The 12,323-nt window shown below is 36.5% G+C and overlaps 2 protein-coding genes across 6 annotated transcripts in view; one reads left to right on the forward strand and one right to left on the reverse strand.

The window, feature by feature from the left end:
• Positions 1-8,391, reverse strand: part of ORMDL (sphingolipid biosynthesis regulator orosomucoid 1-like) — a 150,430-nt gene extending 142,039 nt beyond the window's left edge. The window contains exons 1-2 of one of the 2 annotated variants that reach the window (XM_090402389.1): positions 8,251-8,391; positions 7,469-7,655 (exon numbers count right to left, since the gene is read on the reverse strand). The gene's annotated coding sequence lies outside the window, so the exon portion shown is untranslated. The remainder of the gene's footprint in view (positions 1-7,468; positions 7,656-8,250) is intronic. The other variant, XM_090402390.1, reaches the window with a different exon arrangement.
• LOC150100148 (putative polypeptide N-acetylgalactosaminyltransferase 9) overlaps positions 1-12,323 on the forward strand; it is a 187,151-nt gene that overhangs the window by 39,560 nt on the left and 135,268 nt on the right. For 3 of the 4 annotated variants that reach the window (XM_090402384.1, XM_090402386.1, XM_090402385.1), the window contains one exon: positions 614-1,289. In XM_090402384.1, coding sequence (XP_090258510.1) covers positions 940-1,289 — 350 coding nt within the window. In that variant the 5' untranslated portion in view covers positions 614-939. Of the gene's footprint in view, positions 1-613; positions 1,290-12,323 lie in introns of those variants that run through there. The other variant, XM_090402387.1, reaches the window with a different exon arrangement.

The raw sequence follows: 12,323 nt of genomic DNA on the forward strand, positions 1-12,323 counted from the left end.
ATTGAACTAACATCTAGGTAGAAATAATCTACAGAGATTATTTTAATTGAATAGCATTTGACCAAGAGGCCTATGTAGCCCTGTGGAAATGTTATTTGCATTCATAGCGATAATCCGCTCTAAAAAAGATGTTCTAAATTATAGCATTTGACCAAGAGGCCTATGTAGCCCTGTGGAAATGTTATTTGCATTCATAGCGATAATCCGCTCTAAAAAAGATGTTCTAAGTTCGATTCTGGACAATGACTAACCCTTTCTTCTACCGGTTCTCAAGAAAATTGACTATGTACCTCACATTGTTTCAGGAAGTAATATATTGCATTAAGGTTAGGGACTACGAGATGGTGACATTTGTATGCCTCTCTTCACCACATGCCATTTAAAATTAGTGGTAGTTTGGACCAGCTATCTCTGTTTGGCCATGGCAGAGACTTATTTCCCCTCAATCACCGAAAAGTTAAATAGGATTAAAACGGCCTCTTTATAAGGATTAAAGTCGTTAGAGAATTTACTATTTATTTATATTTGACCAATATTAACTGGTCGTAAAGTTTTTTTTTTTTTTTTTGCAATCTAGAAATTAATACTTCTTTTATATTATATCTCTTTCTAGGATATGAACATACTGCATTTCAATAAAAAAAGTTGAAGCACCTTTTTCTCTGCAGAAGATAACAGATTATTTCAAAAATTTATCCAAAGCTACGCAATTGATTACCAGAGAAAATTAAAATGAATATCTGTACAAACTGATGGTTACCAGTCACATTTATTTATTCTAAAACGAAGACCTTGTTTTCCTAATTAAGACAATTTCGTAGAAAAGTGTGCCGTTCTTTATTTAATCAACTCAATATTGCATCACAGATATTCTTTCAGCATTAAAAAAAATATAATTCTCAATGAGCAGAATTCGAAAATCATTGCTTTGAAAAGTATATGATGGGAGCTATGAATTTCCTTTTTAAACATAAACGACGTTATGGATACGTTATAGGATTTTCTTTGCTAGTGTTGATTGCTTATCTTTTGAAGTATCATAAAAAAGAAAGTCCAGATAAAAATGAAAAGCAATCTCAACAAACTGAATTAAAATACTTGAATACTTTTCGTCCAAAAAAAGCATTTGCAGCCGTTTGGAATTCAGGAAATGTAGAAAAACATGTAAATCTCACTCAAGAAGAACAATATAAGTTAGTAAAGGAAGGTTGGGACCATCATGGATTCAATCAGTATAAAAGCGATTCGATTTCATTACATCGTAAGCTTCCTGATGTCAGAGATAAAAGGTAAGTTGATCAGTGAGTTTGTTTATAATTAGCGATAAGATAGTAATGAGGCGTATCATGTACTAAGTCTAAACAGCAGGTTCTCATGCAGGTTGTTTTTTTTCCCAGTACTAAAAAAATTCAGTATGCAAGATCCAGGAAAGAAAAATAAATTAAAACAAAAAACAAATATATATTTGCAATAAATGAGGCCATGCTATGTTTTTTTTAATGCTTAGGAAAGAAAGAAATATGTAAGAAACCTTATTTCATTATTATTGTAGATGATTTTCCTATAAAGGACGAATTACTTTTCAAACTTAAGGGTAAAATAACGGATAGTGGATGGAAATTTTGTCACCGCCATGGAGGAAGAAGTAAATAAGTGGAGGGAGGGGGGGTATCATCGCAACTCTCCGAAATCAACTGATTCAGTTTACTTGTTATGCAAGAAATCTTGAGGAAATAATGTAGATAATTCATGAATAAATAAAATAAATTTACTCTACGCCTGTTCATTCCCTAAAGCGAGTTTGGTGCCACTCCTTAGCTTTTATTTGTTTTTATTTTATGTTATTGTTGTTATTATTTATATTTATTTATGTATTGAAATACTTGGCAGCCAGGCTCCATTAGCTGGCGCGCATAAACGAAAGGCACAAGAACACAGCATCTATTTATTGGCAGCTCCCCCCCCCCATAATCTTAGCTAGTATTACTGGGGGGGGGGGGGTATTACTGAGCGAGTTCTTGTTTTGAATTACAGCAGAAGAAACCACAACGTGTTATATCTGTTAATTGCGTGTGTGCGCTTCTGGCCGGTTTTTTCCTATTTTTGGGGGGGTGAAAACCCCGAGTTTCTGGGATGAAAAATCCACTATCACCGTATGATACCACATGAGTTCTATATAGGTCGATTTGTTTAAAGTTGTGAGATTAAGATTGTTGCTGCTAGAAAAGAAAAAAAAGATACCCATTCACTAACTAAAATCGAACTTATAAGGCGGTCTTCATCTGTCATGTTAGCACAAGGCTATGCAAGGACTTTTCAAAGATCACTTCTTCTTTCATTACGCGTTACTTAGATGCGGCTTCTTGTTAGCACCACTCCCAACCGACCTGTCGCCTAGCCTGCCGCTGGGGGGGGGGGGTATATTTTTGACTGTAGCAAGTGGGCAAACGGGGCCGGTTTGCCTGCTTGCGGGATGAAAAACGCCAGATAAACTGGCGGAAAAAACCCTACTGCCCGCGCCCAAGACCGGCTAACTTGGCTATGGGTGAGGAAGATCCTCAAGTTCCTCACGTCTTCGACGGGAATCGAACCTGGGAGACTCCTTCCCCAGGCATATGGTTGCAAAGCCACTATGGGCTGCGCGGACCTTTCAAATATCACTAAGAAACACAATTTAGCATTAGATGAGTCGGCACCACCTCAATTCCTCCCCTATTTTTATCCGGGCTCGGGACCGGCATAGCTGACAATTCAGGCCTATGGCTGGAGGGTTCCTGACTGTATACGTGGAACGGAATGCTCATAAATGCATGCATTTATAAGCATTCTATATTTAGGCTTTTATTTTTGTAGACAGAAGACGTCTTAAGCTTGCGCGGCAATAATTGAACTTTGCGTTGTGTATCGAAGGGCGATGTTGCTCGTCTAGTCAAAGCTATTGGCTTGCTCGGTTGTAGGAGCTTTCAGGTCCTCGCTGTGGAACTGTGATTTCATGCGCGCGCATAACCATTTCCGCTACCTTCACGTCGTCTTAAACACAAGGCCATACGCAGTCAAAGTAGCTCTAGCCAGTGAGCTTCAGCCAGCCTTTACGAGTGTGCGTGTTGCTTGGGAAAATTAAGTTACAACCAACTTTTTATGACGATGTTATTGACCAGTTTATAAAGAAGAACCGTAGGGTAGAATTTGTATTCAAGTAGCTAAATTGAAAAAGATAGAATATCATTTGTAAAATAAATATTGTATTTGTATAATTAAATGTACATAAATTTCTGAATACAGGTAACCCTCGTATAACGCGGACGTTAGGTTCCACAAAAATGCCGCGTTATATAAATCTCGTTATGCGAGACTCAGATCACATAGGAAAAGTAGGGTTAGGTTCCGAAATCGTTTTTTTTTTTTTTTTTTTTTAAGATTATATAAACAATGACATATCTAACAAAAAATATTTTTATTTAATTCCGGTAATTCATGTAAGTTAAGAAAACAAATAAACTATGAAACAAATACATAGTATAAAATTATAAATTGTATACGTAAACTTCATTGCACATAATACATAAATATTTTAGGCAAAATAAAATAAAGTGTATATTTTAATCGTCATCACTCTTTTCAAAACTAACATTTCGTAGATGTTCTTTATTTACGAGTGGCCGGACGTCGTCATCACTTGAAATCTCTTGGACATTATTTGTATAATTCTCATTGTACTTCGGTTGGTTTAGTTATCAAGAAGTCAGTAATAAGATCTTGCTTACCACTATGCTGCAATTTTTTTATTAAGTTCATAATACGGAGCTAAACAAATATCCAATTGTCTCGTGAATTTCCCGGAGTGCCCCATTGGGAGATTATTATCCATAAAATAACTTTCTTGCCAAGTCCAATCCTTCTGCTAATTTCTTTAAATTGATTCTTTAACGGATTTATTATTATTATTATTAGACACCTCCAGGGAGTCTAAAGACTCATCGAGGGAGCGTGTGCCAACAGCATCGAACGATTGGTCCCCTTATCACAATCAGAATCTATGGCAGAACTTTCCCTGCCATTTGGTTCGACGTCATCTATTAATTGTACCAGTTCCTCCTCATTTAAATCTATTTCTCCATCAATTAATTCACTAATGTCGTTTTCAACCATATCGCAAAAGCGCTCTAAATGGCCATTACTATAAAAATATTTTTTTTTTTACATAAAAAAAGCATTACATATTGTATGTAACTCACCAAAAAAATAAAGTGCTCAGCTTGAGATTAACACACTTATGATTTTTAATGCGCTTTCCTGGCAGAAAACGAAGACAATTTTCAACAATAAATACTTTATACGGTAAACAATTGACGTACATGCGTGCTAAGGGGTATTTCTCCTAATATAAATTCGCTACTTATAACTACATGCGCGATACGGGCAGACGCAAATTTAACGAAGATAAAATTTGATTTTTAAGTCGCGCGTTGAAAAATATATGAAAAGATAAAAGGGGTTACTACAGTTGGTAGACCGTCTTATATTGAAACCGCATTGTATAAGGTACCGCGTTCAACAAGGGTTACTACAATTTGTAGACCGCGTTGTATATCTATCTATCTATCCCAATGGCTTTAACAGGCCTTTAAGGCCCACAACCTTCCAAACATGCTTGGATTTCGTAACCGAAATACGAGGATAGAATGGTTACTTCTATGCCTCAAGGTATTCTTGGCTGTATCCGTGTGTGTTCACGGGGCCGGTTTGCCTGCTTGCGGGATGAAAAACACCAGATAAACTGGCGGGAAAAACCCTACTGCCCGCGCCCAAGACCGGCTAACTTGGCTATGGCTGAGGAAGATCCTTCAGCTCCTCACGTCTCCGACGGGAATCGAACCTAGGACACTCCTTCCCCAGACATATGGTTGCGAAGCGCAAAGCCACTAGGCTAACCGCGCGGACCCGCGTTGTATAAGTACCACGTTATACGAGGGTTATCTGTATATAGTTTTAAATGGTCAGTAATTCATTATTCTGCTAATCAGACTTCAATCACCTCTCACTCCCTGAATGATAACAAGAGCAAGCGTGAATTTCAAGACCAGCATTCGCCCCTGGTAAATTGTTACTGTAAAAGTTTAAAATGATGAAATATATAATTATTGACACTATTAGCTAACATTATTCCACTTAACAAAATGTAAACATTGCTTGTCCGAAAGTTGATGTAATATGAATATAAAAACCCTACACGTAACACAGTCAAAAATAACTGCATAGACTTGGCATGACAGTCGCACGAAAAATGCTTTCCATACAGAGGAGCTATGTCAGCAAGAAAATATGAATGCATGTATACATTCATTTGGAATAATGTTTTGAGAATTCTAAGTTTGTGTGTTACACTGGTGCAGGGTTTCTCAAACTTTTTCTACGACGGAACACTTCACAAATTCTGAAATTTTCATGGAACACCTTGGTTATTTTGTAATGTATTAATTAATAATTAATTGGTAATTTAGCTGATTTTTTATCATTAATTAATAATTAATTAAACGTCAATTAAACCATCATTAAATTAATTTGTGCTGACTTTCATTGACATATCCTATTCTGATCGCCAAATATGTATATTATAAGTACTTACGAGTGAATGCAGACTTTTTCTCCTATGTGCTGGTAGTTTTCCCCTCCTTTTGTACATCCTGGAGATCTTTGTAGGCTTGAGGTGGATGACTCTCTATCTGTTCCGTCACAAACACCTTCAATAAGAGATTTCTTAATACCAAAATTAAACAAAGTGCCTTGTCTCTTATTCATATTAGAATTTAAATCTGTATTCCTATTTAAAAAAAAAATCACGGCACTACGGTTTCAGAACAAGCACTTACACACTGCAATACGAACTTGCGAAGAAAGTATTCAGTATTAATAGATTTGAGAACCGGATAGACTACCTTGATCTTCAATTTCAGTGGAAAACTTTTCTTTATACTTCCTTGCTGTCACCGACATTGCAACGCAGATATTATTTCGTTCAGTTTTGAGAGCACGCCGCCCATTGGCTTGCAGGCAATTTTTATGATCGGTCATAAACGACGGTATTCTCTTTCCCGACTGTTGAAAGATTTCGATGTGTGAAAATTAACGATAATTCATGAATATTTCCATGTTTAAAAATATGCCGCTTGGTCACTGATGTCATTTGCTACACAGATGTCATTTCCTTCAGTTTTGAGAACAGAGGATATGCCACCCATTGTTATAATGACCTTTCCAGTCAGAGGCTAACAGTCGCAAGAGGAGGAGTTGCGAGGTTCACGGTCAATGTTTTTCTTCTTTTTTCTCTCTCTCTTTTTTTTTTTAAATGGCATGTTTTTACAATCATTACTGGCGTTAAAACTGAGGCAAAAATTACGACTTCCTTCCTTTTTATTCAGTTAAATTTTAACTAAACAACATTATCGATACTAACTGAGCTACGAGTACAGAGGCTCGTGTCGCCTGAGATGATGGGTTTTTCATCCTGTGAAACAGACAAACCGACCGGAAGATCACACGCAGTTGACAGACATAATATACTGGTTTCATTGATGTAGTTGTTTCGGCTTAACTTTCAATAGCCCTAGGATGAGATCATTACCAGAGACTCAAAAAATCAATTAGGGTTGCATGGGGGATTTAGGACGAAGGAAATTAGTGGAACCATAGCGCTCTCCTAGGTTCTTTCAATATACAACCTTCAGACAAAGTGATCATTATGAAATAGGCCCAATATATTCGTTAGCCCAACAGCTCTACAAACCTACGTTCACATTAATACAGATGTATTTGTCAGAGGCAACGCCTGTATATGTTAGAGGCAACGCCAGTATCTTTCTGAACCGTACAGGTGTTTAGACATCTGAGTTGTCATTTTTTTTTTTATGCATTTGTGTTTCATCATTAGTTTTATAAGTTATTAATATACAGTGCAAATATGGAGTTAGTTTTTAAGACACATTTCTGAACAAATTTCGAATTTCAGACAAATGATTATCATTCAAGACCTTCAATTAACTGACAGAATAACTGAGAAAATGAGTGTATAAAAGTGTAAATTTTTTGCAACTGATCACTGTGATTAATTACAATTATTAAATATTAAATGTTACGGAAACTGGAGACGAGGATATGTTTATTTGATTAGAAAATGTGATATGTACAGTATGTTCGAATATGTTGCATAATTGCTTGAGTAATTCGTCAGACAAATCTGATAGCAATCTTATTAATTACACAATTATGTTTAATCTTTATCCCTCGGTCACTTACCGCATTAAATGTCAATAATTGTTTCTGATATGAAAAAATTCCTGTTAATTATCTATATTGAATAATAAGCATACAGTATACCTAATTTAATCATTCCGAGATGAGCAATGTTTTTCGTTTTCTGATGTAGGCATAGATTAATTAAAGTAAAGTAAATACGAATATAAGAACTTACCTGAACCTCCGGGTTTGGAAATATACTCGTAATGGTTCACTAAAGAACAACAAACGTATAAAACAGTAATTACGTCTGTAATAGATTTGTAATTAGAGTTATATTCACCAAATGCAGCTTGCAAAGTCACTTCGCTGTGTCACTGCCACATCACTTTACCTTTAACATGCTTTGAAGAAGAAATAAGCTACAGTAGTAAAAAAGGAAAACACGTGTTAGGCGTTCCGATTTTCGAAAGAATGTCGGAACATGATAAGGGTTACTATTATCCAGACATAATTCCGAATTTTGAACAAAATAGTTCCGTGCTTAAAAATTTTTATGGGAATGGAATCCACTTTCCGATAGCCAGTGAATATTGTAATATACGAAGTTCTGTTCGCCTAGATCAGTGGTGGCGAACCTTTTTATGTGTGCGTGCCAAAAATTTACAAATCGAGTTGCTGACGTGCCGGCGCGTGCCAAAAATTTACTAATCGATTTGCTGACGTGCCGGACAGTTTTTAATAGGGGAAAAATTAATAGAAAATTAATCTAACTTAATTTATTTATTTATAAATTTATAATATATATTTATTTATTTATAATATTTTATAAATAATTATTTATAATTTCATAAATAATATTTTATTTATAATATTTATTTATTTATATATAAATTTATAATGTTATTCAGTGTAAAATTGGTTATTGTATTATTAAATTGATTTTCAGGTATGACTTACTGTGTAATAATGTCTCGTTTGTAAAATTTCAAAATTGCATGACACACAATCCCTTACCTGCGGAATGTCACAGCGCAACTAACTGGAAATACGGATAATCCTAAATTTTTGAATTAATCCATTTTTAGAAGGGAATCAGCGGTCTGTTTTTTAACATTGAAGTCTATGGGAGACCGCTGTGCACGTCGTGATGCGTTAGCAGGCGTCTAGTCCTCGTCCGCAAGCGGAAGTGAGGGTGATGAAGCGGATGTTACATCAGGTAGACGTCACACTGACGCACCGATATGTAGAGAAGACTAACTTTTCGCTGCTGGAATAATGGCGCCCGCCGATTTTGAAATGGATATTCTTTATTAAGGAACTGAACGTACGTAGGATATAAAGAAAACAGCAATAACACAAATCAGAAGCATTTTTGCTGGATGTCACCATATATAAAACCTATTAGTGAAGAACTTAAGAACTAACCTAACCTAATCATGCAATGTGTCTTGCAATTTTCCAAAGAAATTATTGTAAACTGTTTTGGAGCTCGCGGCGGTAATAATTTTACATAACATAACATAACATCATTGGCCAGAAGAGTGAAGCAAGATGCTTTTATTCCCCGTTGTCTGATAGGAGGATGAATTGAAGGAAAAATTTATGAGCTGAGAGCTCGCCCTGGGGGGCACGGAGATTAGTCATTGTTGCAAGTATTTAGGATGGATTTTGGCCTGTTGTATTTGAAGAGGTCAGTTTCTTCATAGTTTGCTGCCTGTTTAACTAGATCGTTGGGGTGTGTAGAGATCTTTGAGAAGAATTTTTCTGCTGTAGTTAGTAGGAAGGAGAAGATGTAAGGGATGTTTGTATCTCTATGCAGTTGTACGTTCCTTACAAACCACGGTTCATCCAATTTCATGTGCAAACACCTATTTTGCACTCTCTGTAGCCCGAAGATGTTGGTGTTGGATGTGTGGCTCCAGGCTGGAGAAGCATATGTCATCATGGGACGGATCGTCAGCAGGTAGAGGAGCACTTTGATTCTGGTATTTAGTTTGCTTTTTCTATTTATTAGAAGGTAAAGTTGTGCAATGGTTTTAGATGCCTTCGTGCATAAGGCTTTGATGTGTGGGTTGAACGTTAATCTTTTGTCCAGAATTACTCCAAGATATTTTGTTTCTGTTTGCCAGGGGATTTTAGTGTTGAATAGATAAAGGTCCCCCATGGGAGTTACCATTCTTCTGGTGAAAAGTATCGCTACACTCTTTTGGGGATTCACTTGTTATCTCCATTTGGAGAACCATTGTTCTAGTTGTAGCAGGTTTTCTTGCAGTTTTTTAGTGACAAGATGTGGTCATAGAGATCTGGCAAGTATAGCTGTGTCATCCGCATAAAGTGCTAAGATGGATGACATTGAGTTGTGTGGGATGTCTGCCATATATATCGAGAATAAGATCGGTGCCAGTAGGGAACCTTGGGGAACTCCCGCAGAGATCCGTCGCTGACTTGAAACTGTACCATTTATTTTGACTTGTATGTGTCTGTCCTGGGGGTAAGACTTAATTAAGTGGACGATACTTGATGGTATGCCTGCTGAAATGAGTTTGTGTAGTAATCCCAAGTGCCATATCTTGTCAAAAGCTTTCGCTATGTCAAAGAAGACTGCTCCAGTGTGCTGGTGCCAATTGTAACCGGTGGTGATGTACTTGCAGCGTAGATCGCAGTATATATCTGAGAAATACGTTCATCACTGGTATGTGCTAAAATGCAAGAAAACATAAAGAAAAATCACTGAAAATATAATACATGATGGTACAAATTAAGTGAATATTGAATCCAACATTATTTCATAGCCGAATATAGAAACTACAAGAGTTTCATGCCGAATATATAGAAATTAAAAGTTTCGGCGGATGCAAGCATAAATAGTGCCTTATGAGAAACTCGTAATAAAGGTGGAGCAAGCTCCAGACCTCTTTCCTTAGTATTTTCCATAAATGTAAGGCACATTTTGCAGAGGTCAGCAACCTTTTTAATATGAAGAGCACAATATAAAATTTGAAAATTACGGAGGACTCATGACACCAGGCATTTTTTCTCTCATTTCAGGCTTAGAAATTCTATGATTAGTTGTTTTTAAGAAAAATGAGATTTCAAAATTTAACATTATTTTATTTACCTTGCTTTTACAACATGTTTTTGTCACATATGAATGAATATAAAATACCATAAAAAATAAAAATAAAAAATTAATACAAAAAGAATCAGATGCAAGCGCCTTGCTTTATCAATCATAATGGCAAATGTATTTGTTTATTATGCAATAATAGTGTGGCTATTTCTAAAAAAAAAAAAAAGTAATATAAAAAGACATTTCAAAACCATTCATGCCAATCGTAATTTTAATTTTAATTATTTAAATCAAGAGGAGTCGGCATCGCAGATCCCGTGAGCTTCATGGCACCCTCAGTATTGCGCCCTTCATATGAAAAAGGTTGCCGACCACTGGTTTAGATTATTCATTGAGACTGCTGGCCATTGGATGGCTTGAGGTCTGGAGTCGCAGGCAAAGGTGCATGTTTGCAAAACTGTCCTAAGTGCCGTTTCAGAAGAGAGGAAGCATTACAAGAAGAGTTGGGTAAGGTCTGTTCTCTGATGAGACCCGTTTATTTTTACAAATATATATTCTAGACATTGTTGGATCTGGGGAGAGGAGGAATGCAAAAAATCTCCCAACATCAGAAAATGAGACACTTATGGTGAAGGCAGTGTTCTCGTTTGGGGCGAATAATGATCAATGGATGCATCCCTCTTTATGTTTTTGTTAGGACAAAGTTAGGAATGTGCTAACTTTGCAGAGGTGTAGAGAACAGATCCTCAAGACCACTACGCCCAGATTTCATTTTCATGCATGATGTACGAAAATACCTACTTGTAGAGGTCAAGTGGTGAAATAGTATCTTGAAACTGAAGATATCGAACCACTGCAATGGTCACCACAATCACTCGAATTAAATCCTATCAATCAGGTGTGGAACGCTCTTGATTGTCCTTGGAGTTTATGCAAAGTTTATCAGGGTAATAGTTAATTAAGGTGGTGTAGAAAGCTTGCTGGATGATTTAAATAAGCTGACAGTACAGGTAAAACATAATGGATGGCAATTTAATGTGAAAAAGTGTAAAGTTATGCACACTGGGATAAGCTGTGTCATGATGAGGAAACTATACTCTAAGAAATTGATGAGGACGGTTTTGGGAATAGTAGTAGTTGAAGTTTAGAGGGCCTATTGTTAATGTGGTCAGGTATCTCACAGGATTAATTAGTTATTGACGAACACTTTAGCACTCAGAGATAAGGGAGTCATCATTCCTCTTTATAAAGCCTTGATAATAACATCTTAGTTATTGTGGTCAGGTCTGATCACCTGGATTTCTTTGGAATCACAAAGTGGTGGAGAGGATCCAAAGGGGAGGAGGACTAGATTTTTCATTTTTCGCTTGGAGAACAATGAATGACTGGAATTGGGGGTGCCTGAGTCAGTTGAAAATTATTTGAAACAACAAAATAAAACTGCTTACAGAATATATGAAATTGTAACTCAAAAAATTTTATACCTATAGAATCAATAATGCAGAATGCTAAACAACTTCAAATTGTGCTCCTTTCTTGGTACATAAGATGTGCAAGCAATAATCAATTTTGCCTCCAAGTGTTCTCCATCATTTAAGGTGTAACTATTTCAATGACAGCAACAATTCTGGTTTTCAGTTCATTAAAGGAGGGGTCTGGTAAACCATGCCCTTCACGTATCCCTACAGGAAGAAATCAAGCGGCGCAATATCGGGCGAGTGCGGAGGACACGAGATAGGTTCAACGTGCCCAACCCAGCGCCCAGGAATATGCATTGTGCTGGTGTCCATCTTGCTGGAACACCACATTTGGCTAACGATCTTCCAACTGGGGTATCAGATACAGCTGTGGCATGTCCAGATAGTTAACTGCTGTTTTAGTTTTTTTTTTTTTTTCTGCAAAGAATAACAGCTCCACAACTTTTGAAAATGGCAATTTTCAAAAGCACACCATACATCCACCTTTGGACTATCTGTTTCGAATACTCGAATGGCTTGAGGGTTTTCTGAAGGTAATT

The sequence above is a fragment of the Typopeltis vanoorti genome, chromosome 13 (genome assembly GCF_054136105.1).
Source record: "Typopeltis vanoorti isolate ZY-2024b chromosome 13, IOZ_Tvanoo_1.0, whole genome shotgun sequence".
Taxonomy (NCBI): Eukaryota; Metazoa; Arthropoda; class Arachnida; order Uropygi; family Thelyphonidae; genus Typopeltis; species Typopeltis vanoorti.